Source organism: Melanotaenia boesemani, chromosome 10, assembly GCF_017639745.1.
Source record: "Melanotaenia boesemani isolate fMelBoe1 chromosome 10, fMelBoe1.pri, whole genome shotgun sequence".
NCBI lineage: Eukaryota > Metazoa > Chordata > Actinopteri > Atheriniformes > Melanotaeniidae > Melanotaenia > Melanotaenia boesemani.
Window position 1 is genome coordinate 7,896,676 of NC_055691.1, and position 27,821 is coordinate 7,924,496.

A 27,821-nucleotide genomic window follows, 5' to 3' on the forward strand; every position below is an offset into this window, starting at 1 on the left:
ATGTGCTCTGACATGAATGTCTTTAGTTCTTTTCATTACAGAAGAGGGGACTAGTAGTGGCAAGATGCTGTTTACGTGTTGATCTCTGATACAGTGTATTAAGTGTTTTTAGTGATAACTGAATTAGTCTGGTGCACAGAAATCAAGGTTTTGAGTAAATGTAAATGCCACAGAAATGTATGGTGTAGTCTGAAGGGTGTAACATGAAGCAACCTGAATCCAGACAGGCATTCTTTGAGCTTGCTGGCTCAATGGAACATAAAACTTAGTGATGCATGTACTAAGATGTACTAAAACTAAGTATCTGCTCTTGTTTTTGTTAACCCAGGCTTTCATCCTTATGCTCTATGCACGCACAAACAAATATAAGATGTTTTTTCTCTGCACAAAATAAACTTATCGCTCATAAGAAGAGCAGCTGTTTTGGTCAGGTGTCTGGAATTTAAGTATGTAATAAGGCAAAGTGCAACAGAACATTTACATGTTAGAGAAAATAGGATTAATGTGTTAAATTGAATTTTCTCTAAGTTGTAGCATCAAATCGAGGTAAAGCAGTTGGAAGTCAAGTTGCTCCTGCTTGTGTATGTTTAATATAAAACTGGACTAATGTTCAGCACATGCTTCACTGGTTTTTCACCCACAACTAGCTGAAAGCCGACCAGTTGGCAGCCCGACGTGGTCCAAACTGGCTTCAGCTTAATTTGGATCTTTTGATCTGTAATGTAAAATGTCAGAACTCTAATGGGTTGGATGAACTTTGGTGGATCGATTCCGCTCCTGCACTTGTTTACAAGTCTGATTAAATGGCCTAGTCGAGCTGAAACTGTAATCTATAGCAACACAGATTTCTTATCGAAGAGGGATTTTTGGTTTAGATTTAATAATGAAACAATATTGTTTAGTGATTAAAATGCCAACATTTGAACATCTAAATGGGAAATGCTAACAGCCCTGAAGATGGCGGCTGCTGTTGCTGATAACCAAATGCTTCTAGTTTGTGTCAACATAGAATCGATAGTTCTGCAAGTATCTGTGAAAAATGATGATTTTATCTGAAATTGGGAACATAAACTGCTGTGGAGCAGGTTCTATGTTCAGCCTAAGTTACCGTGGAGATTTAACCAGATCGAGAGATGCTGTCACGACTCTGAAACTTTCACCTGGCGTAGTGATTGAAGCTGTTAATCTCCCTTTGCACTGAGAAATTCTGCTCCAACTGAATTTTTATACCACCTAATGGAAAGAAGCAGTTTTCTGAAAACCTTCAAAACCCCCTGAACCATGCGGCGATGTTTAAGGCTTTTATTCACGTCATTCAGATTAATTGATCTGTCACTGATGGTGTCTGTTCTGATTCAGTGCCGAGAGGCCGCGGTGCCTCTAAAGCTACTTCCACTTTCACCAAGGAAAAAACTTGCACCATAGCACTAAAAGATGTCAATAAATACAAATATAATCATGATAGAACATTTTTCATATGTACAACCTCTACTAGACTCACACAGCTAATATAAGCTAGCCATCGCCAGTTCAGATACACAAACAGAAGGTCAAAATGAAACGATGTGTAACTGCATGAAGAGCAGTGAGATGCTGTTTTTTTCTTTAGTCTTTTTATTTTTAAGTCATATGTACTAGTCTTTTGTTAAATAAGCCTGATGTGAAAGTTCAGGGTTCTTCCAACCCCGATGTGTTTAGTGAAAAGAAAAATAAATCGAAGTTTGTGTCAAGCACACAAATCTTTGTAGGCTGTGACACCTGCTGGCCAGCTCCTCTCAGGTTATCTCACCGTGTGATGATGTCCTACTTCACCGAGGTCTAAAACAAATCTTGGTAGACATTACTCCCACAGCAGCCAGGACAAATATTACTGCTTAGTAAAACCTTCCTTCGGTCAGAGGCAGAGGTGGAAATGAGCATTTTAAAGCCAAACTGAAGACAACAACTCTGGTCATATAATGTTGCTCAGACTGAACTTTCAGTCTTTATTTCTCCTCCTAGAGAAGAGCTGAGATGGAGGGAAGTGATTAAATTTCACAAAACTCTGAATAGTTGGTGGATGCAACAGGTGATCAGCGTAGCATAGTAGCGGAAAACACCTGAGCGTTAGAAGGCAGAGTCTGTGCAGAGAATGATGGTTTATTCTGAATCTTTCTGAAGTGCTGAACTCGGGCGAATGTCTGACCTGTTACTGCAGCCAGTAATGAGGATCTTAACAATATTGATGTCTTACATATAACATTAATTCTCCTGTTAATTTAAATGTTATTTAAATAAATGAATAGGTTGGTGCTTTTAGAGGGCTGCCAACCTTTGAATTCAGTAAAGAGCGAATGTTTTCCGGATAAACAGGGTTTCTTTAAATATTTTAAAAGCCATCAAATATGCAGAGGTGACGTCACTGAACAATTAACCAGGATTACTTTAGGAACAGGATATGATTGGGTGGTTTAGAATGGAAAATTGTTATTAAAAATTGCTTTTTCTTATTGAAATGATATTTTATAACATTTTGTAGCCCATAATTGTCATGTTCAGACAATCAACCTATATAAACTTGTAAAACATCATGATTTTGGATCATTAAATGATGTTACACTTCAGAATTTTAATTCTAAAGACTCACAAAACCATCTTTAAAATAAAAAAATGGATGCAAAACATGTGGAAGTTTGGTGAAAGTGATTATTTTGACCATGTATGGAAATCAATGACTGTATATTCACAACTTTGCATGCTGGAAAAATGAAACGACATACCTACAGTTCGATTTGGCAACACAGAGCGTATAAACAAGAGAAATCAATTTTCCTTAACCTCACCAGGAAATACCGTTGGGTGGAGGAGGAATCCCTGATAACTAAACAAAAGCAAAGACACTGCAGGGGAAATTGGAGAAAACTGTGATGTGAAACCGCAGATGTTCAGTTAGTTTTCCTCAAAAAGCCCCTCAGTTTTTTTATCTTGTAATTTTACTGAGGCTGAATCGTATTTTAGGATAAGGTTGTTATCAAAGTTGGTAATTCAAAGAGGGAAAAGCAACAAAAAAGGAAAAACTTTTTCCCATGCAGCTAATGCTGGTGAAGCCATTATTTCCTTTCCTTTAATAAATCATTCTCTGGTGTTTTCCATGTTTTAGATATGACACAGGAAGCTTAAAGCTCCTTGCCTTTGTTGTTAGAGAATTTAATCAGCTCTTATCATGGCTTTCACGTGGATTTATCCAGATACGTCCCCGTGTACATCCTCCTGAAGTCTTCTGCTCCACTTTGTAACTACTTGATGAAACGGATGTGAGCCTTGAGAAGAAGTTTAATGAGAAAGATTCTTGCGCTTGATGCATGAAAGTTGGCAGCCCTTGTTTTTTTTGCATTCATTCACTGCCTGCCAAGCTGTCATTGTCTTCAGCGTATTATTTTTTTCTTTAAATCTCAGCTCTGTTACATGGGGACTATTTAGGCAGCTGTCAGAAATTCACTTTTCTGTTTTCCTGAGATTGCAAGCTGAACTGACAACGAAGTCTGCAGATAGTCCTCATGTACCGAGCCAAGGACGGCTGATGTGAGAGTAATGGGAGCGGCTACGATCTTTTACTTCCTGAAACGTAGAGCAAGCAGTCTACGTGGCTTCCAACCCAAACTTGTGAAAGAAACATAGTTCTTTTATGAATGGATAACCCAAAAACGGTAACCGCTACATGAGAAAGTCAACCTCCGGGTCCTCCGGCTACATGACAAACTTCACCCTGAAGTGGCTCAACGCTACTCGAAACATGAACTAATCCAACATCCTGAACCAGTGAACTACCACAGTAAGATGCAAACATGTTTCTAGTTTTCTTGCTGTAAAATGCACCGTTTGTTTTTACTGCAGTTGACACCATTCATTTGCACTATGTAAACATGTACTTACAAAAAGAGTTGGGGGGGGGGTGTGGGGGTTGGAAGGGGGAGAGGGGGAGGGACAGTATCAGGTTGGATGGGGACGTTAAAGAAGAAATGGGGAGTGTCCAGGAGTCGTGGCGTGTAGTTGAGTGTCTTCATGCTCAGTCTCTGTTCACACTGCACCAGGCGGCTGCAGAAACAAAAAGCAGGAAGAGTACAGGCCACCATGAGAAAATTAAGATGCACATCATCACATCTAAAGCACCTTTTTCCAGGCTAAAGGTTTTGATCTTTATCTCATCCCTTCATCATTCAGCTGCTGGATGTTTTACACTTGGGTTCAAAAACTGACATTTCCCCATGACAAGTAAAATGAATTAAAATGAAACGGTTGAACTTTTGTCTTAAAGTAATGCACATAAACTTTACTTGCAGCCATTTAGTAGCCCTTTTACTAACCTGGTACGGCTACAGACGACACAGCCTCTGGCTGGCACAGTGTGTCCACCTTCACATGCTGAAAGGCTTTGTTGGGAGCCGACTGAAGGTGCCTGGAATCAGAAAATTGGGGTGAGACACACAGATGCACGCACATTTGCACAGCACACTTGGCCTCAAACCTCTTAGCCCGGTGCATAGCTTTACTGTAAGGCCTGAAATATTAATGGCAGCGTGGTGCTGTGAGCAGCAGAGCAGAAAGTCAGATCAGCTGCTGCCACATCAGCAGCCTCTCCACGTCCCCTCCACCATCACTAAATCATAATGACCTGACGCAGATGAAGAATGATGAAGAATGCTAATTAAATGTGGAAGAAGGAATTTTTCCAACAGGCTCCTGACTGTAATGGAAGAGAAGTTAGCGCTCTTTTTATTTATCAGCAATCAATAAAAATGGAGGCAGACAGGAGCAGCACGCTCAGCTGCAAAATCCTTTCAGAGGAGCCTGAATGCTGACTCAAAGGTTTTTCTCTCAAACAATATGAATGTCTTCACTCTGTAATGACTTTTCATACTTCTAAGGTAGATCAGCATTGGGAATCAATCATTTCGCTGCACTGGGCTCTGCTCAATTGCAGATGTTTCATTCTGCCTGTTGCTTTGGATCAATTTTTTATTTAGAGCCCAAGAGTTTCAGGAAATCATTAAACATTTTTTATATTAACGTGAGGGACTGATATCACCCAGAGGGAGTTCTGACTTACTCACCTCTTCCACTCCTCCTCTCCGTCCCAGAACTCATAGACGACGAAGGACAAACCGTCCGGCAGACGCACTGCAGTCACACTGAAGCAGAAAGAGAGGATAAGATGCATATTTACGTTGGTTTGACTTTTGAGGAGGGAGGTAATAACAGAGGCAACAGAGGGGAGTAAATGAGGAGGAGGATGGAGCTGGGTGGATGAGTTGGCTTTATGAGCTAAAAGGAAACAAGTCCCAAGAATTGGACAAATAAAATGCAACAAGACAGAAAACACAAGATGACAGTTATCATGTAAATAAATCTCATCCTGCACACTACTGATGTTACACCAAAAAGTGGAAAATGACTTCTATAAAGGTGAACAGCGTGTGACCAGATGGGTGTTAATGGCAGATGTTTGTGACGGCTTTTATTGAGGCTTTTTTAATAGACCTCTCTTGGCAGGAAAGAACAAACTCCAACTCAGTGCTTCCAAAGGAGTATGTTTGAACCGTGTTTTCAACAAGGTGCTGAATATGATCTAAGTGGGCTCTTTGGTTGAGTGTTTAATAGAGCCACTCAGTTATCTCAGCAAGTGATCTCCCAGCTTCCCCTCCTACCCCACGTCCACCTGTCAAAAGGTCTGATTCCATCACAGCAGAGTTGAAGAGACTGCACCCCAGGAAGCCAGCTGGTCCCAACAGTCCTGAGATCCTGTTCAACGGGAATGAGGGAAACTCTCCAGCAAGTCTACAACCTGAGCCCGTACCCGGGGATGGTTCCTAGGGATAATGGAACCGAAGCCTTGTGAAGCACTGAATCGCGTTGACACATCTGCCGCGAAATCGACTCCCTGCTTCCAAGTGGACCATGTCAACATCTAGATTCTGGATTCCCGACCGTCTTCATTTTCCTCGATCTGAGTAAAGCTTTTGACAAAGTTTTGTGTACCATCCTCATTGACAGATTAGCTGCCATTTGACCATATAACACACCCCTGGAGTAGTTTAAATCATAACTTTCTTGCACTCAAGTTGCCCTTAAGACAAAAAAATAAAAAATAAATAAAATAAAATTGCAACGGCTTGGTGGAGCTCTGCTCTCTCTGAGTGCTTCTAGTTTTTCTTTCATTCAGTTGAATCTGTAGTTAACACCCAGTCATGCATGGCTAAAATATATAATACCACCAAATAGTATAAAACCAGTATAATATGAAAAATACAGCAATATCTTATATTGCTCCTGTTGGCCAGCAGTAGTGGAAGACCTCATGCACCATCCAGCTACCTTAAAAAGAGCAGAGAACTCTGTCTAAGATAGTCCCAGATTAAGACTCTCTGTCTCTGAGTGGCAGGCTGTTGTCATAGAGATGGATGCTCCATAGACAGACTCAGGAAATCATTTGTCCCTCTGAGTCATTAGACTGCACAACACAACTTTGGGAGAATGGGGGAGGAGGAGAGATGACTTGCTGACTGTTTGGATCCTAACATTTGAATCACAGCTTTTTTGCAACATAAATATGCACCTTGATGCCATAATTTACATGACTGTTAAATACCTTCTCACCTTTATATACTGCTTTGTATGGCAGAGCGTGTACATAGTTTTTCTTAATGCCCAATCAGTTTTTACTGTTTCCATTCACATTTCCATTTTTTGGTTGATGGAGAATGAAACTCCACGTTCTGGACCATCTGTAGAGGTTTATCTTTGCACACTGTGAAACCTGTTAGAGCGTTACAGCAGGCGAGGTGAGAGATAACTGTGTCCTGTACCAGAAGCGTGGTATGAAAAGATAATAAGGCACACGTGAGCCTGTTTTTCTAGCTGTAAGTGGGCCACCTGATAGCTGTGTTTATAGAAATAAGGCAGTGCAGTGCAATTTGTGCACCTTTTGAAACCAAACTATCCTTGCCCTTTAACTTCTGAATGCTGCCTCTTCAGACAAAAACAAGTATAATTTCTGATTTTGAAGATTTAATTTTTAAAATTGAAATTTTTACCTGCGATCACAGACTTCTCTAAAAACTTAACAATAGTTTGTTTATTTGTTAGATGAGTTTGATGAATAAACATACATCTAATTTGTATTTATTTATTTTTTCTTGGTGTAGAATCCTCAGGATGGATGATACTCTTTGTGTTAACTTTACTGTGTCAACTGAACTGTTTAGGCTGCAGAGCTTCTCAGGCAGAGTCAGTGTTTTAAATGACTTCATTATTCTGTGACAGGAACATGTTTGTCCTGCGACAAAAAAATCAAAACAAAGCGTGGTAACAGCTGACTGGACTCCTCCAGCCTGATAACCATCTGCTGCTCTGAGGCACAGATGAGGCATGCAGGTGTGATTGACAGTAACCAAAGATCACTCCATCCTCAATCTGCTCATGCCTTTCCTTTAGCTGATAGTTTTCTGTCTTTTTTTGTCACGAACATCCTTGCATGGGGAACTAAACCATGAGGATTAAAGAGTTCAGTTTCCAGTGACTCCATCATTTTATCCAGGCCTTCCTGGATCCAACAACTTTCTCCAGCTCATCCTCGGAGAGGAGAAAAACGAATGTCAGATGTTTGCTTTTGTGATCATGTTTTCTGTCTTAAACTGACAGTAAAAATGTACTAGTAAAAAAGTGGTACAATTTAGGCATTTTCACCCCTTCATTTTTCAGAGGTAAGGTTTTCTTTTGGAAGTTTAAAGAACAGCGACCATCTAACCATCCAAACAACCGCTGAAGCCACCGTTGATCCCTTAGAAGAAATGGGAACCTTCTCTCTGCAGAGCGGAGAGAAAAAGCCTGAAGCATGAACGGAGATTGAGCTGCATCCACTTCATCTCGTAATATGTTTCCTGCCACTTCTAAACAAGATTCCAGTTATGAAACAATCTTTTCTGTTCTTCTTAGTTATTGAAGTTTCATTCAAATAAATAATTTTCTCATAACAGTTTATTTGGTCTACAATTTTTGTTGGTCGTAACCTGCCTGTTCTTTTTGCATCGAGCTGGTTCAAACTTTTTGTTTGTGTGTGCATGCATGTGTGTGTGTGTGACTGTATGTGAAACAGACTATAATGAGTGTGTTTTTGAATTGCTTTGTTATCTATTTTGGTATGTGAAAGCTTGTTTTATTTTAATATGCATGAATTGTTTTTATCATGAAAAGCACTTTGGCATGAAAAGCACTTTATAACTAAAGATTTGATTTGATATAGCTCAGTGAATACTGAACTAAGCAGCTAGCTGCTAATATTGATAATGCACACATGCATCATAGTTATTCAGGCAGCTTTGTGCAGCCTTGTTATAAAGATATTTGGCTTGTGTGTTTTATTATGTTGCCTACAGATGCAGGCAGCTGAATAAGAGGCATTAAAATAGAACTTAGCTATCATAACATTAAAAATGAAAAAAGATTAGTCACCTATAATCGTTTTGATTATTTCACGATCATAATTATGCTTAGTTCATCGCATTAATTATGTTTTAAATATACATTATACTTCTTAAATTATTGCAAAAGTTTCATAATATACACTAAATTGATGATAAATGAAAATGGACAGTCTATGACGGTGACGTATCTGTGCAATTCTTCTCTGAACCTGTAGAGAGCAGTGTGGGCACTGCTACCTGCTTTACATCCCCCCATAGGGATACAGAAGCAATAACTTGGGTTTTGCAAGCTCTGATGCAGCTATAACAAAGTGTTCATGCGTGCAGCATACATGCACCCTAAAGATAATGAAGACAGAAGTAAATATAGAATAAACATAATAAATTACAGGTAGTTTGTAAAAGTTTAAATGAGGGAAGGTATGCAGTGGCATGTGAGAGATCAAGACAGCACAAGTAATGAGCTGGCTTCCTACAACAACACACCCTCTTCCCCTAATGCATTATTTAGTTGAGCTACAAACACTGTGCTGGCACAGATACAACAACAGCTGAGGATTTTAAATCAGTCAAAACCAAGAAAAAAACAACAGCGACGTCACAGCACTGTTGCAGCTGCTTGCCCCGTCCACCTGTGTGTTTTTTATTGACCACCACATTTCATACTTGTTCTCCTCCAGGAATGAAGTGTGAACTTGCTGTGAGTGATTGTGTGACTCAGATCTTAGTTTTTTTTTTTTATCAGTTGGAGCTGCAGATGTTAAAATTCCCACACAGCATGAAATAAAAGAAAGTTTAGCAATGCTAGCATCATCCTGAGTGCTGACAATTCTTCAAATACTCAGCATCATTTATAAATCAATAATTTTAACATGATCTCCCACTAAAATCGGTCTTGAACATAGTTTTATTTCAAACTACAAAAACAAGTCTTCTGCAGCAGCTTCGACTGGGGCTCTGCTTGGTCCAAACAGGTCCTCAGTTCAGGGCTCAAGAGCTGTAGTCCTGCAGGTTTAAGATGTTTCCCTTTCAACACACCTGATTCAAATGAATGAGGCACTGAGCAGAACTTTATAAGCTGATGGATCAATTTAATTTGAATGAGACGTGTTAGAGCAGAGAATCATTGAAAACCTGCAGGACTGCGGCTCTGGAGGACTGAACTTGCCTACCCCTGGACTAAAGAAACAGGACTTTTTTTCCAGGTCTCCCTCAGAACCAAGATTTTATCTCAAAGGACTTCCTGGTAAAATAAAGGTTAATAAATAAATAAGTTGTCAAAATACTTTTCTGCCAAAAGTTCCAGGAACTTTCCCAAAAAACTAAGAGTTGTTTTTTTTTTGTCTCTTTAATCCTGATTCTGCTGGACTCACATGGTAACACAAACTGTTTTGAAGTTGTTTTCTGAAGGAACTTTGGCCAGAAATGATGAAGTCACCAAATTTTTATTGAATGGAGAACTCGTAACTTGCAGAGAACCCAGTGTTTCCAGATTTTTAGATGGCTGCACCCAGTACCACCTGTAGTCCATCTTAATTTAATTTCTTTCTACATTTCGTTTCTTCTGTCTTCAGCTCCAAGTTGTTGTTACTGATAATTACATTGTTACAGTTAGTTGTTCGTGAATATGTAGCTTTTAACTGTTATTACCAAAATTGGCTGATGTCATGGTGTACGTTGGTTTGTGAATTTTTTAGTTTTTTGCAGAAGAATTGTAGATACTCAAAGATTTGTCAGTTTTTTCCAAGTTGGTAAGAGTTTTTGCTTGTAATGACATCATCTATCTCATGCACTTGGAATTACACAACAGTTTTAAAATCCGTCTACTGAACTCAACTCAGCTCTTTAAAACAACCACAGTTGCAACAAAGTGATGTACATAAACAGACAAAGCAACACAGAAAATACAACAATTAACAGGAAAATAAATAATATAATAAAATAATTGTTCATTGTTTTAAACTGTTTAAAAAAATAGACAACTTTAAAAGAATAAACAGATTAAAAAGATATAAAATCAATAAAAAAGACAAACCACAGCCCACTATAACAGAGTGTCATGAATGGGTTTTAAGATGAGTTTTAAATATGGAAATTGAGGAAGATTGTCTAATGTGGAGAGGGAGCTCCTTCCACAGTTTTGGACCGGCAACTGAAAAAGATCTGTTCCCTCTGAGCTTTGGTTTGGTCCTCGGTATGTCCAGGAGCAGCAGGTCAGCTGACCTGAGGCATCAAGCAAGAGCGTAGGAGTGGAGTAGCTCAGAGAGGTAAGCAGGGGCCAGACCATTTAAAGATTTAAAAACAAATAAAATTATCTTAAAATGAACTGTGTAGTGCACTGGCAGCCAGTGGAGGGAGGCCAGGATCGGGGTTACATGCTCCCTCTTACATACTCCAGCTGGAGACGTGCGGGGGAGGAATGGCTAACCCCAAAATTAAGAGAGTTACAGTAAACCAGCTGAAATGCAATGAGGCATGGATTACTGTTTTAAAGTGCCGTGGTTCAAGAAAAGATTTGACCTTAGCTAGCTGCCTAATGTGAAAAAAACTTCACTACAGAGCTGATTTTCAATTCCAATTTAAAATCACTGTCCATCTTAAAACCAAAGTTTGAGACTGCCAACCTGCCAATGGGCTCAAATCAACAGAGGGGTGTTCACAAAAGTCACAGTCTAAACAAAATCTCACAGAAACACTCGCATCCCGTCAGATCTGAGTCGGATTTCATTAAATACTTCCAAACATACCGCGGTTTGCATCTCCTAATCAGAAAAGCTGACTCCTCCGGGCTTGGAGGCATCTGTGATGGACTGTCACACCGTGGAAACATAAATCGTGTTCATTATTCTAAATCTTTTGATTTCATTTTTAGAAGATATAGATGCTGCATGTGCCAGGCTAAAAGACAAAAACTGTCTTACTATTATAAGCAACTGGTCCAAAAGAGGAGGCAAAGGGTTCAGGTGCCGGACTGGACACTCATTTATACACTCATTTATACACTGGTAAGCATGAACTGTTATAAATCACATCTTCCAAAGCTCCATGTTGGCATCCTTCTCTGTGACATCCGTTGAGGAGTCGGAGGGAAATTGCTTGTGCTCCTCCCTGGACTGATGGCTAAGACTGGAAACATTGCTGTTCACTCATTCAAGTTTGATCCACAGTTCTGTATGTGGAGCATTTTATTGATGTGCTTTGCACAAATAAAAGCTAAAAATATGTTTGAAGTACACTTATGAAAGTACAAAAGCAGAAAATAAAAATTCTTCAACAATACTCGGGAACGATAGGAAGCTTTGCTATACAGCAGTGTCATTGCAGATACTGCTTTGTCTAGTCAGACTTCGGTTGAAGATGATGCATCTTGGGTCCAGAGAGGAGACTGCATCCAGCACGGATGCTGTAATCCAGCTCAGTGATGATTGGATGATTGGGAAATGCCCAACATTTCTCCTGTATCACATCATTGACCTAAAACCCACTTGGACGTGCACCAGAATAGTTTTTATGCTGGTAACATCTCTGTAACACAGGTCCCAAATCACACCACAAATTTAATATGATCTCTTTTGGGGAGTGTTTCTGATCGGAAGTCGCTCTCAGATCAGCACGTTATCTGAAGACATGCTCCTGATCAGTGATGATCAGTTCTCATCAAAGGGGTCTTTTGCCTCGGCATAAACACGATTGCTAATTCAGTGATTATTGTTTTGTTTAGACAGAAATATTTGTGGATTTTGAGATGGTTGTGACAGCAGCAAACCTATTTACAGTCTCCCTGTTCTGCCCCTGGACTATGTGTAAGCAGGTCAGAGCTGTTCCAGTATACAAACACATTGCTAAATATACAAGTTACACACTTTGCTTGGAAATGTTTTTCCATGTGTGTAAGCACAGCTGATAAATGAGGGTCCTGATCTGTAGATAATGTTTAGAAAATGATCCTGTACTATAGTGTACTTTATGAGGAGCTAGCAGGAAGAACAGGATGCTTTGTATCCTCATTGCCTCAGTAATGAATGACAACGTTACCAAGAGGTAAAATCATGCCTGTCCCAACTTTTTTAGGATTGTTTTAATAGTTTGAAATACAAAAATGAAAATATATTTACAAATGAAAAATGTCTCCCTTGGATTTTTGATAACATTACAACATTTTCAGATTCTCCATGTGTTCAAATCAAGCTGCCGTTAGCATAAATAAAGCTCAGGAAATTCACTGTCACCAAGGATTTCTGTGTAATATTCTGAGGTCTTGAAGAACAGCCCTGACGTTACCGACAATATGATTTAAAATGTGATTTAGAAACTTTAAACTTCACCTCTCAGTTGTTCTGATCACCATTAAGGACAACTCTTTGCTAATCAATGAGCCATTTTCACTGCAAAGGTAAGAATGTTTCAGTGTTTCATTTACAGCTTTTTTCACTCAATTTTCATTTTGTTGGACCCTGTAATGAAGATTTTTGTGTTTAGTGGCTCTCCAAATCATTATGTATAAAGCATTTTGTTCTGTTAGGATTTATAGCACAGCTTTGTCCTTTCTGGAGACCTTTTACCTCCAGTCCAAACTCCAGTGTAATATAAAAAGTCATGCAGGAGAGCCAAAACCTTATAGTTTTGCCAAGGGCAAAAAAAAACAAAAAACTGAATATGACTCTGGACAATACACGCAGCATATTAAGTCTGGGACTTGGAGAAATCTCTCTGGATATTAGTGTTTCCCAGCATCTCGAGGCTCCGAGTGGGAGGCACAGGAGGTTCCTAATAGTTACAGCATATGTATAGCAGACAGCTTTTATATATTACGTATAGGGTATGCAGCACTGTTTTAGTATTTCAGTGATTTTAACCACCTGGGAGTTGCATCTTCCTCAGGCATAATGATGAAATACCAACTCAAAGCAGACATCACCCTGGTTTTGTTGTATAAGCTGGAGCAAACCTACACACACAAACCTGACAAAACCAGAGACCAGAGGAGGAAATGTGTGATGTAGTACTAAATAAAGTGAGGAACAATGTTCTGACAGAAAAACGGAGCACATGAAATATTCAGGAGGGTTGTAAAAATGTGAGGCATTAATGAGACTTACTGGAAGCAGTCTCTCTGAGCGGACACGTTCTTCAGGTACTGCTTCAGGGCCTCGCAGAACTCTCCGAGCTTCTTCTGGGACACCACCATCTCCTGACGAATCAGCAGCAAGGACTGGAAAGGAAGAGAGACATAGTGGTATGTTTATACTTCATTTTATTCTTCATTGGTTAGATCCAGATTTAAAATGATTGTCACATATGAAACTCTGAGTAACCAAGACATGACCACAGCTTCAGTTATCAGGCCCTTCTCTAATGGAACCAGCTCCTGGTTTTAATCAGGATGAAAACACCCTCTCTGCTTTCAAGATTAGGCCTAAAACTTTCCTTTTAGATATAGCTTATATAAAGGGCTAGTTCAGGTGACCCACAGCCATTCCTGTATTTATGCTGCTACAGTTTCAGGCTACTGGGAGACATCCCATGATGCACTGAACGCCTTTCTGCTGTCTTTACTCTTCAGGTGTAAATATTCTCTCAGCAGCAGGAGCTACAGCAGCAGAAAACAACACCGGGTGCCTCCTTTCAGCGAAGAACAGGAAACTGAGGCTACAATTCACACAGACTCACCAACACTGGACAATAGAAGATGGAGAAATGTTTCTGGTATGATGAGTCTCCATTTTAGTTCCACATTAAGATGCTAGGATCAGAATTTGATGGAAACAACATGAAAACATGGATCCATCCTGCCTTGGATCAACGCTTCAGGCTGCTGCTGCTAATGGTGTGGGGGATGTTTTCTTGGCTCACTTTTTAGTACCAACATGGCCTGGTTCAACCACCACATCCTACCTGAGTATAGTTGCTGACCATGTCCATCCCTTTATGACCACAGTGTAGCATCTTCTGATGCTACTTCCAGCAGGATAATGCACCATGTCACAAAGCTCAGATCATCTCCACCTGCTTTCTAGAACATGACAATGAGTTCACTGGACTCATTGTCCAGTGAACTCATATTCACTGGACTCACTGGACTCACTGGTGAGATCAGTCACCAGATCTCAGTCCAGTAGAGCAGCTTTAGGATGTGGCGGAACTGGAGATTCTCATCATGGATGCAGCAACTGTATGATGCCGTCATGACAAGATGGAGCAAAACCTCTGAGGAAGGTTTCCACCACCTTGTTTAATCTATCACACCAAGAATTAAGGCAGTTCTGAAGCGAAGGGGGTCCAACTTGGTACAAGTAAGATGGACCTAATAAAGTGACCAGAGAGTGTATGACATCACTGCTTTCATCAATTTGTATTTCTGTTTTTCTCCTGCTCAGCAGGTATCTCTGGCTTAGAGTGAGGTGCTTATTGAACCCTCTTTGCTGTCCTCTAAACTCCAACCAGTCCAGGCAGATGGCCGTCCCTCCTGGATCTGCTGGAGTTTTTTTTCCCTGTTAAAAGGGAGTTTTTCCTCTCACCTGTTTCACACTCCTGCGCTCAGGATGGGGGACTGAATCAATGAGAAGATTTGATGCAGTGAAATGGTTTCCTTAACTACACATCTTTTTTAAATTTATTTTTTAATGGATTAGTTTGATGTCTAATGTGAATTACATAAATTTGATATATGAGGTAGAGTTTATCATGAATTGTACTATACAAATACAGCTGAATTGAATTATATTTTACATCAAACATGCTATTAAAAATATTTTTAAAAATGTATTTGCTTATCAATGCCTAATAGTTTTTTCTCTTTACTTTTAAATATAATTTATACTGATGTTTGTAATGTTAATTTCCAACCAGATGTGACTGAGTAGACTATACATAAACATACTTTTGATGTCAAATGAAATGAAGTGTTTTTATGATATAGATCACACTATACATGCTCCACACATCAGAGTCTTTTTGGAAAGAAAGCCAGTAGGTAAACTTCTCCTGTGGTACTTTTTCCTGTGACACTGATGTAAAACTGGACATGTGACAGAGTGCTCCTCCACAGTTCACGTCACACAGCCTATAGAAATGTTTTGATGGGGCTCTCTGGGCAGATGAATGACAGCATCTCCACTGACCTGTAAGTGTGTGTTGTTGTGTGAGAAAATGCACAGCTTCTCTTGCATTCAATAACTGACTTCTTCCACATGGCAATGTGTCCTCGGGCCAGATACTGAACTCTACAGTGACCCTGATGTGTGCGTGTGTGTTAAATAGAGAAATGTGTTCAACGTATGGAAAAAGCCCTGCGTGAATGTTGGTGTGAAGGGGTGAATGCGACCTGTAAAGTGCTTTGAGTGGCCAACAAAGCTGAATGCAGTCCATTTAAATTTACTGTTGAATCCTGGAGGATTATTTGTTATTGCTGTGCATTTAGTTTTTTTTTTTTTAACCACGAAACAAACTCGATCAGATGTGGTAAGCTGTAGCCATCTTCAGCTGTGCATGTGTCATTGTTACTGTGGCTTACTACAGTAAAATTAAAAATTAATTCGCTGTGACCCAGATAACTCAAGCAGTGTCTCACAATAAATACAATACACATGGTCACACACACAGAGATGCCCACAGACAGCATCTATGAGCACAAAAAGACTGTTGGGTCATCATTTCCTCATCTATTATTCATTTTTTTTTATGAAGCTTTTAGTGTTAGCACGACACTCCCACTAAAAAGTAATTTCCAGCAAAATATTGTATGAAGCAGAAGTGACAGAATGTAACAAGCTTAAAATAATAAGATAAATATAAATTAATAATAAATTATAAAAATAAAAAATTAAATTAAAAACCTGGAAACATGCTGAAGTCCTTAATATACTATCAAACATTTGCTCGGCCATCTGTCCCTATAATTGCCAGAGCTATATAATACAATGTGACTTGGGCTTCTCTCAACCCCAGCTCTGTGCTATTTTTAAACTTACTTCACTTTTACCTTGCACCAGCCTTTTTCCAGTTATTCAAGCTCCTCCTCCTCCTCCTCCTCCTCCTCCACCTCCTGCTACAGCCTCTCCTTTGCCCTCATTCTGCTTCTCCATCAAAACACAGACGTGGCAAAACCCCGTTTATTTTAGAAGTTGAACCCTGGGGAAGCTGCTCCGTTTTAATCCACCCCCTTCACCCGGTAATTAAAATCTCTCTAATTGATTTCGGAAGTGCCTAACGCTGCTGTTAAGTTATTAAATATCACATTATGCAACTGTTGTATGCAACTCGTACAATGCATCCACCCATGTGCTAGTGAACATCCAATATTTTGTTTTACTGGCATGTAATGACTGTTTTCCTCTTGACATCACTGTTTATCGGCTGCCATTAACTTAAATTGCTGTCATGAAGCAAAGCACGGCTGCAACATTAAACTGCATGAATGAACACGTGGCTCTCGCTGCAGACTTTTGTTGTGTGTGTATGTAATTTACGAGGCAATGATAGCATGGGCATGTAAGCATGAAGTACCCATAAAGGTGATAAAACCTGGCAGACTTATAACCCATCTACTGCCTACAGTACCTAAAGACATGAACACACACGCACACACACACACACATCCACGAACATCCCACCAACTCAATTAGAAACACTACATTGATCAGGAGTCTGTGTTAATCTAATCACCACCACTCCATTAACCATCCTGCCTCCCTGACCAAATCACTGCGATTACATCTGCTCCCCTCTGACTCTGTGGCCCTGCAGAGGTGATAAATCTGGACCAACTCCCGCTGCGAGTTAATGGTCAACGTCAAACTCATATGGATGTGGATAACAGCCCAGGTAAACCACACTTATCTGAGAATATAACAAAGTCATAGAAAAGCAGACAGATCAGATGCTGCAATCCAAGAATGACTTGACTTACTTCTTGTCTTTCCTCCATAGCATTACTTACATCTATAAACTAATAGATTATCTATGTACTATAAGATAATTTGTCGTTAATTATGCATGAACTAAAAGAGCGTTTTCATGTTTTCAAATAACCATTGTGGTAAAGTTTACTAACCAGCTGTCTTGAGTTAGATTAGAAGAAGAAACCGACTGGTGTGTGTAAAATGAACTTATTTTAGAAAACAGAATAGAAACAGCTTGGTTTGTTGTTTGAGGAGTACAGGAAACAAGTAGAAGCTCCAAGAAGTCACAGTTTTCACCCATGAAATAGTCAGAGCACAAAACTCCCATAAAATCTACAACCTGTGGTTTCGACACTGGGGTTTGTACAGAATGGTTGGATTAAGTTGATTTGAGGTATTTTGAATCTTCTTAAGCTACAGGCTTGTGGTTAGTTGAAATAGGACTTTGTTAGGACTGATGTTGGCTGAAAACAAAAATGTAGTACATTTTGGGACCTTGTCATAAGAGCAGGAGAGGACAAATTAGTAGAAATACTACAAGCAACCGTTATGTTTGTTATCAAACATGTAATAAAACAGTAAAATAGTGACATTTTAGCTAGATTAATGACAAACCTTTTGGATTTCTTTATATATCTGGTACTTATTTTTTTTATTTAACCAGGAAGTCTCTTGAGACTATCACCTTTTTTTTGAGATCTGGCTAAGAAGGCAACACACATAAAACACAGCACACAAGAAAGCAACTCAATAAAACATATGCACATATGCTACTAGCAGCAGGTGATGGACACTGTGTTTAGGTGGTCTACTATGTCGTGAGTCAGTCATTTCATAGTGCTGGTCAAAATGTCAATCATAAATTCTTATCTACTATATATCGTAAGGGATGGAAGCTCAATGCCGAAGAAGCTAATGAAGAAAAGAAGCCAATGCTTGAAACATTTTTTGTTGTTATCTCACAATTAGAAGAAACTATCTCATTACCTCAAGATAACAAGGATTATTTTCTTGTGATAGCAGAATAATTTATTTTGTTACTTTAAAAACAGTTTTGTTTTCTCAAGATAACAGGTTAATTATTTCTTAAAACCTACAATAAAGCCAAGAGGTTGGTATATGAAAGCTGTTGTCAGGAAGCAAACAGAATAACACATTTATGTCTTAACTTACTCTTGTACATTCTGTACTTTTTATAAAAAAGACAGACATATATATGTTATATATATATTTACAATTAATTAAGGCTGGTTTAAAAAAGTTGATTTATCGATTTGAATTGATTAATATTAAATAAATCCGGAGATGAAAACAACAAAATATGTTACCACAGTTATGCTGATGACACACAAATCTACATAACCATCTCACCAGAAGACTACAGTTTGACTGATCACTGATCGACTGCATCAATCAAATTAAAGATGGGATGTGCCAGAACGTCCTTCAGTTAAATGAAGACAAAACTGAAATAATAGTTTTTGGAGTCAAAGAAGAAAGATTAAAAGTCAGTTTTCAGCTTCAAACAGCAAAGTTAAAAACTACCCACCAAGCCAGAAATTTGGGAGTAGTCCTGAACTCAGACCTGAATTTTAGCATAAGACAGTTGTGAAGTCGACCTGTTATCATTTAAAGAACATATCGAGGATTGAAGGACTGATGACTCAGCAGGATTTAGAAAAACTTGTCCATACATTTATCTTTACTAGACTGGACTACTGTAATGCTGTCTTCACAGGTCTCCTTAAAAAGTCCATCAGACAGCTGCTGTTAGTCCAGAACGCTGCTGCTCGAGTTCTGACTAAGACCAAGAAAGTGGATCATATAACTCCAGTTCTCAGATCTTTACACTGGCTTCCTGTCTGTCGAAGAACTGACTGCTGTTAGTTTACAAAGCACTGAATGGTTTAGGACCAAAAGACATTCAGGATCTTCAGGTTTGTCATGAACCAACCAGATCCCTCAGGTCATCAGGGTCAAATCTACCTTCTGTTCCCAGAGTCAGAACTAAACATGGAGTGGCAGCGTTCAGCTTTTATGCTTCTCACATGAGGAACAAACTCCCAGAAAACTGCAGGTCTGCTGAAACTCTCAGCAGTTTTAAATCAGAGTTAAAACTTTTCTATTTGCTGCCTTTTATCAAAACAACTGTTAAATTCCCACCACTGGAACTTTATTTCTTGCATTTTATCTATTTTATTTGAGCTTTTTTTTCTTTCTGTTCTATTTAATTTCTTTAATTTATTTTAAAGCTTGTTTTTAATGCCCTTGTTATTGCTTCCTGCACCCTGCTGCAATGCTTTTAATGTTTTATGTGACGATACCCAGCCCCACAATTAATAACATAATGCATAAAATTAATATTTTAACAATAAAATATAGTATACAACTGGATGAGTCAAGTCATAGAAAAAGGCTGGGTGCCCTTTAAAAAAAAAGCCAACATAGTCAAAAAATGTTTTAATATGGTCTAAACAGAATGAATGGAAGTTCCCTGTAGAAATAAAAAAAAGGTTCCTCTCAGCAGATCTCAGTTTATCACTTTATATCAGGTAAAAACAGCATTGATTTCTCCATATATGTGACATCTGATCTCCATAAGCTATTCCACATGTGTGTAAATGTGTATTGTCAGCAACAGGGTCATGTAATAGTACTTCACCTTGCACTCATTAAAAAAGAAATAAAAATCTGGTCTTTACTGCACACTGTGTGTAAATATGTCTGTTCACAATACTACTGACTCAGAGTCTTGTTTGATTGGAGAAACTGCTGAATGATGAACTGGGTTCATAGACTTGTAAAAATGTTATTGATTTCTCTATTTTCCTGCTTATTTAACCCTCCTTTTTTCCTTCTGCTGCCACCAGCTGCTAGCATTATGCGTTTTTAGCTCTGGCTCATGATTCAAAGAATCCCAGTGGAAGTAGTAAAAACTGTGCAAACTCAGACTGTGCACACTTAGATGCAGAAAATACTGAGATAAGACCTGTGTGTAGATTACCACTGAGAAAAAGTGATTAGCACGTTGTAAATGCATAACAATCTTGCTGAATACCAGATGGACTAGAACATTTCCTCATTCTGTGTACGATCATATGATTATTTAGTGTTCAAGTGATGCTCAGTCTGTTCCTTCTGTTTCTAATTAGTACAGCATGTATTGATTGAATACAAGTTTTTAATTGGTATAAAACCATTGTGCATGCATGCATGCAAAGTCTGGACCATGTTTTATGTGAGTCTGTCCAATAAAATACACCTTTCAGTCTGTTTCCGACTCCAAACTCATGGTTATATTTGAAATTAAGTTTGAGGAACATATGTTTCTACATGCCATTAGATGTGCAGGATTTCTACATATTGCTGGTGACTTCTCAGTCTATAAACTCTTGTGGTGAGTTATTGACTATAAATAAAGAAAGCATAACTAATCTTAGGCATCACAGTGGTGAAGATACTGGAGGTAAAAGAGTGACAAAAGATCTGCCAAGAACTTTATAGAGTTTCAGTGTTTGCCAAGCACACGGGAGTGGATATTAATAATATGCTGTTTACCGTCTTCATCCTGCACATGGAAGGATTCAGAAAAGTGACTCATATGAGATGAAAATTTGGAATTTTATCTTTTTATAGTAAAAGTATTTCTTTTCACATTCGATTAATAGTCCTAAACCTTTTGACATAGTTTAGAATTTAAAAACATGTTTGTTATTTCCCAACAAATTAGATTAATTCAATAACCCCACTATAAAGGCATCTCTCTATTTTTAGTGATTTGTGACCAGCATTGCAACTTTCTTTTTTCACGTAAAGCGTGTTCATCTGAAAAGTATTCAGGTCAAATAAATAAATAAAATAATGCAGCAGATCTGTTTCAAAGTTCAACGTTGAGCTGTGATTTAAGATTTTTTCTTTCTTTTTTAGATTAATTTAATGTGTTTCATGTGCATGACCTCCATAAGATTATCCCTTAAATAGAATGGAATAGAATATTGTTTACTGTTACTGTAAAATAGGCCAGTACAGTGCAACGAAACGGGTTTAGCAGCTCTGTCACATACTCAACAAATATCATTATTTGCAATAATAAAAACAATACAAAGGTATATTACTAACAAAAGTAGTTAAAAGACATATAACATTATGAACATTACTGAATTAGAGAAACAATTTAAAATCAAGGAAATAAAGTTAAAGCTAAAAGTGAGAAACGAGAGCAAAATGACTGCAGATGGGCCCTGAAATATTCCTGGAACCAGTAGCAGCAATAAATAGACATCCAAACAGTAGTAAAAGAAGTTAATTTTGGTACAATATGACTGTATTCCAGGTCTTCCTGAGTTGTGCAGTTCTTGCCTGATGCAGAGTGGACACAGGTCGGGGGATAAAGCTGTTCTTCAGCCTTGTGGCTGGAAAGGAGTGGGAGACATTTAAAGTGATGGTGGCACGGGTGCGTGGGTTAATCACAGCTGGCTGCTTTCGTGAGGCACCGTGTGGTGTAGATTTCTTCCTGGGCTGGGAGTTGAGTCCTTATCTTCTGTATGCTGGAAGAGACACACTGTACAGCAATTCTGTCGGCTGCAGTGTAGCGGCGGTACCACATGGAGTATGTCAGGACGTTCTTTATCCAACAACAGTAGAAAGTTAGAAGGAACTCCTGTGGCAGTCTGGCCCTGTTTAGTGTCCTCGGGAAAAACAACCACTACTGTTGCTTCTTTACCTGTGCAGTGGTGTTTGTTGTCCATTTGAGGGCCTCTGAGATGTGAACTCCCAGAAACCTGATGCTGGACACTCTTCATACTCTCTCTGTTGATAAAGACTGAAGAAGAAGCACTACTGAATTTTTTTCAGAGAGGCACCCCAATGACGGCTAATTCAGCTTCCATCTTGCATCCCACCTCTTCTCTGAACTCTCTCCAGCCAGTAAAATTTAGACTCTTGTCTCATCTCTTGTTTAGTCACTTTCTCTTCTTCTTTTCATCTCTTCCTCCAGCGTAGTCTGACTCTTTGATGAATCAGCCGTGCATTGAAAACAGCCTGTGTTTTAACCTCGTCTGTGATCAAATGCTAAAAACTGTCTGCCTAAACATTTTATGGTAAATTATAATTTAAATCATATAATATTTATTGAAAATATTCAGTAAATATATATAGCTTTGTGTGCTTTTTCTGTATGAGTGTTTGAGAGATAATGAATGATTAGGTGTGAGTTTTAAATTCACTTAGGTTGTATACTTGGGTATGTGAATAATTTTTTAATTTGATGTTGAAATTATCTTAATTTAATAATGAATTATTTCTGTTATGTAAAGCACTTTGTGCTGCTCTTGGTATGAAAAGTGCTGTAACAAAAGAATTTGATTGAATGATTTGATACATAATAAACAAATACAAGACAAACCCCTAGGAAGTTTTTAAAAAATGAGCTTCCAACCTAATTCTTGCAATTGTTCAGCTACAAAGCCTCTCAAGCTGCTTTTGTCAGACCTCAGAAGTGAGATTTTGGAAACTAATTTCATGTTATTTTTAAAACAAAGTGTGAAAAATATCATGACTGCCTCTGGGGTTGCTTTGTTTTTGTTTTTTTTTTATTAGAAAACAAATGTTTGTAGTTCACCTAACAGAAGACAGCAATGAGGTAAAATGCTCTAAAAATATTTCAATAACTTATTTTTACACAAAGAATAATAAGAAATGAAATATTTAACATGTATGGGGTAAGGGACATTTTTAGTAAATGAATAAAAGTGTATGAATCAGGTTTGACCAGAATAACCATCTTGGTAACAATTTGTGCTGTTTTGTCGAATTTGCTTTAGATGGAGTTTGGAAAATCTAAGTTTAATGCGGTCAGTGAATGCATCATCATATGCAGGGACAGCTTAGTCTTCTCCCATTTACATGTTTAACATCTTAACTGGACTACAGGTTGTTTGCTCTTTTACCTCGTGGTGGACATTTCTGTAGAAAAATAAAGTTGATTCACAGATTAAAAAACTCACTAGATTTTCATTAGATTTTTAAGCAGTTTGGTTTAATTTAAATGACCGATTCTACGTTTTTAAGCAGGACAACTGGCTCAAATTAACAAGTTAGCAGCTAACATTGTAAATAATGTCCCCTGCCAGGGAGTGGACTAATAGAAGCTGGATCAGAGCAAGGAAATGTAAAGCCAGTCTAAAATTTCTGTTTGTTTTTCTTACGTCTCATTTGAAACCATTCTGAAGCTTCACACTGAAAACAGTGGAGAAAATATACAAACATCACCATCTATCACTGGAAATATGTGTGTGTGTTTAGAAAGCTGTGGAGTGGGATGTTAAATCCCTCTGGCTGTGAAAATTAGAGCAGCAGAAGTAGTTTTCTTTTTTTTAAACAAGTGTAGGGGATTGGTCTAGTGTTACCATGGGAACTGGGAGATACCTAGTACCCATATACAGGTCTTCCTCCCAGTCCCTCTCTCAGTCTTAACCCTCATCTCTTGACACACTGCATCTTATTTTCCCCTTTCCTCGAGGCTTCCTGCTCTTCATCTTCTCCACTTCCAGTTTTTGACATCTCAAGACTCTGCAGGCTTCTTCCTTCTGCTTTTTCTGCAGCTGCCAATGTCCCTGTCTTTGCTCTCCCACTCATTTGTTCTTTTTCTTCATCACTTTCTCCTGCTGTCTCTCCATCTTGCTCTGAGCGTAAGGAATCCCTCGTTTATTCAAATGAGGAATAATTTGCATCTCTCCTTGGGCTGCGATAATCTGTGGGCCGGTGCCCTGCTGACTGCAGCAGTTACAGATCAACAAAAAGCGCCTTGCAAAGAGCAGCTCAGGTTCCCCGAGAGCAGAGGCTGACATCGTCTCTAAATATGATGCTTTTTGTTTTGCAGCAATTTGATTTACTCAGTGGGACAGCTCGAGAAAAAAGGCACTAAAAGCACAAACTTGATTCCCTAAAAAAGAATGAAGTGTAGATTACAGTAGCGCACAATTTAATAATTTTTAAATCATTCAAATCCCATACATACTTTTTACTTGGTAAGAAAGACAACATATTTCTTTTTATTTCTAATTTCCATATGATTTAATTTAAATATGCTCACTTTTAATTTGATACTAGCAACATGTTTAAAATATTAAATACAAAACAAAATAAATTAATTACTACAGTAACATGAAAATAAAATAAAAATGGAATAAAACATTGTAAAATAAAATAAAAATATGATGAAGTAATAGAATAAAAATTTAAATAAAAAAATAGATATGACTTTTTCATAGATTATTTTATCAGTGACTTCTCTTTGTTATAATTTTTCCTCTTTTATTTAACACAAAATTGGGCGTGTTCATTTGGTTGACTTTCCGTTCTGTTCTTGTTTATTTAAAGCCTCACCTGCTTCATATTTGTAGTTATTTCCATCAGTATAAACAGCTCCAGGTTTCTTTTCTTCAGTGCCAGATCCTCAGCTTTGTGTTAGTCTGTGTTTTTCTTCTATGCCAAGTTTAGTTTAGTTTCTTCAGTTTTCTTTGTGTTCTGCATCTCTGTGCTAGGGACTTTCTGCCTCTGCAGTGCTTTTCATTTTGGTAATAAAACTGCTGCCAGAGGCAGGAAATAAAGTCTGCAGTAAACATGAGGTTGGGGATCACCAACCATCTGAACTTAAAACTGCCAAGATTTCGGGGATCGTTATCATCTACAGCTGATATCATTAAAAGATAGAACAAAATCAGAGAGAATCCTGTACTCAAGGCTTAAAACCACTCTGACTGGTGATCTTCAGAATTACAATAAAAACAGACCCTGCAATAGAAAAAACTGCATGAACTAAAAATAAAATCATGTGTTTCATCCTCTGGAGAAAAGAGATGAGGGGACACCCAGCTATCATCTGTGATGTTGTGCAGGGGTTTCAAATTCAATTTAGTTTGGTGGCCACAAACAGCACCGGACTGGAAAAATAACATATTCTCCTAGAAATGAAGAAAACTCATATTTTTATCCCTTTGTTCTACAGTACAAGTACAGTATAAGCACTAAAGTACATTATCAAGGTCTTCACATTTAATCAACTAGCTTTTTAGAAAACAAAGTATGAAGACAAATATGCTGAAAAGGCCCAGAAATATCAAGTCGCCAAGACTGCAGCTAGAAATGACGAGAATTTAAATAATTTGCTAACAGCATTCTGTCTCCTCTGTTTTAATACACTCAGAGCAACTTTTCATATTTACGTATTTTGTTAATTGAAGCCAATAAATGATGTAATCCAGAGCTTGACATTTCATATTGACTCAGCAAACAGGAACTAATACAAATACTATAGCAAAAGGAGGGCGCTGCAGAGTTTAATATTTTCAATTTGCCAAATGACATTGTAGAATTTGAAGGATTAAACATGACTGTGACTCTGTGGAGCCATGGCCATGGTGGTGTCTGTGTCTGCTTCCTGTCCAAAAAACGAGTCCCAGCTGCATTTTCAGACAAATGATATCTGGAGGAGAATCAGACCTGAGCTTTTCAAATGGAAAACAAAGGCAACAAGAGGACGTATGAATGGAGCCAGGCTCTTGCTACAGGCTGCAGCTCCCAGATGTTATCATGTAGATTAAATATCCATGTCTGAGGCTGCTGCTGTGCTTTTAATTGAGACAACTTGCCTGGTAAAAGTAGGGTGAACAGCTGCATTGAACTATTTGAGGTTTCATAATGTGCTGAACGCTCACTCGCTTACTTTTTGCCCTATGAAATAACAACAAATCTCTTTAGACATGCTTCTATTTAAAGGACACTTGAGAAAACACTAAATGAAATAATAAATTATTATTAAAGAATTCTCCTTTATAGCGTTTAAACTGGCATCATCTAACCGGACAGGAGCGATAGATCACTGCATGTCAGTATTTGTAGTGAGCCCCTGAGTTGTCATCAAATTACCAGACAATTCAACAGGAAGCTGATTTTCTTAATAACACAACAGCAGCTGAAATATTTCCAGGATAAAACTTTTTTCATTTTTTTTGTTTATTGCTGCCACCTTCACTCAATTTTTTTTTTATCTGTCTCCTACCAACGAACACAACACCAACACATCCCATCTAAGCTGCTGGTGTGTCTTTTCCCCTCACATCTAAAGCACATATTTACCAGCATCCTGGCTGTACATGTATCCACTGGGGGTATCTGTGTTCCTGCTTTTTCTCTGTTGTCTTTCTGTACTCCTCCAGACTATGTTACCTAGTTTGTTTTTATGTACTGCTCAGCAGGCTGCATTGTAAGGACCCCCAGGCCGTTATCATGACTAAATAACTAAAAAGTCTTTAAATAAACACATTCAGAATATTCTTATATATTAGAACCCAGACGAAGATTTCTCCCTCCCTCTGCTTATGAATTCTGTGCTTCACTAAATTAATTCTGTTTTGTGTTTTTCCATCTGTCCTCCAAATTATTTCTGTCATCAATATTTACAGATCTTGGGAGTCAGGGACTTCTTTGTATGCATCCCCGGGTTAATTTACAACCAACATGCTCACTGAAATGTGTCTGATGGGTTTTCTCTGGCGTTTGGCCAGGGGAAGCGGGAATAATTTGAATTATAAAATGAAATTAATACCTGAATCTGATGGCTGAGCTAACAAAAATTAAAGTATTCATTCATATAAATCCTAATTATAGAAAGATTTACATGCTTAGAGAAGTATCTTGTGAAAATCATGATTTAAAGTGATCCTCTGTGACAGAGTAGACTTAAAAATATCTTTTATCATAAAGACAGATCAGAAATTTCTATCCCAAATCACTGGGAAATTAGTTCACTGCATATTTTGATGATTTTAAGTCTCAAAGATCACCACAAGAGAGAAAGAAAAAGAGAAAAAAGGTAATCTAAAATACCACAAAATTCCAGTTTTAGGTCATGTTTTACAAAACTTAAAAGATAAAAAACATAAAATGGGATAATAGAGAAGAACAGCTCTGGTTACTGTTACACCAGTACAGAAATATGATCAGTGCATGGCCTCTTAATACATAGTCTATGGGAGGATAACCTAGTCTGCCTACTAGCAGGCGATTTCTATCTTTAAATGGAGCAAACACCAGAAAAGGTTTAACAAACAGTTGTCATGATGAGGACGAAGGGAGGACCGATGCACGAGTTAGAGCAGCGCTTTAACTGGGAGTCCAGTTCAGGAAGAAGCAATTTATTTTATCAGCTTTCTTGTTGTTAATACTTATCTTCTGGTTTCACACACTCTTATGGATAACAACTGCTTGAATAAGGTAAACCAAAAACCAAAACTAGTTAATTTGGAAAAGTCATTACTGAATGTCACCACACTCAGGTGTACACAGGTACCCACAGGTAGGGAGAAATATCCACTGATATGATTAATGGAACGGGTTGATAATGGTAGAAAACAATGTTATGAGCACTTTAGCAGATGCATGTCACTGCAATCAATCAATC

General features: G+C 38.2%; 1 protein-coding gene across 2 annotated transcripts in view; it reads right to left on the reverse strand.

Annotated features, from left to right (window-relative positions):
- Window positions 1–3,942: 3,942 nt before the first annotated feature.
- Window positions 3,943–27,821, reverse strand: part of necab2 (N-terminal EF-hand calcium binding protein 2) — a 148,652-nt gene continuing 124,773 nt past the window's right edge. For both annotated transcript variants that reach the window (XM_041996217.1, XM_041996216.1), the window contains 4 exons: window positions 13,559–13,671; window positions 5,091–5,168; window positions 4,344–4,435; window positions 3,943–4,074 (listed from right to left, as the gene is read on the reverse strand). In XM_041996217.1, the coding sequence (XP_041852151.1) occupies window positions 4,046–4,074; window positions 4,344–4,435; window positions 5,091–5,168; window positions 13,559–13,671 (312 nt within the window). In that variant the 3' untranslated portion in view covers window positions 3,943–4,045. The remainder of the gene's footprint in view (window positions 4,075–4,343; window positions 4,436–5,090; window positions 5,169–13,558; window positions 13,672–27,821) is intronic.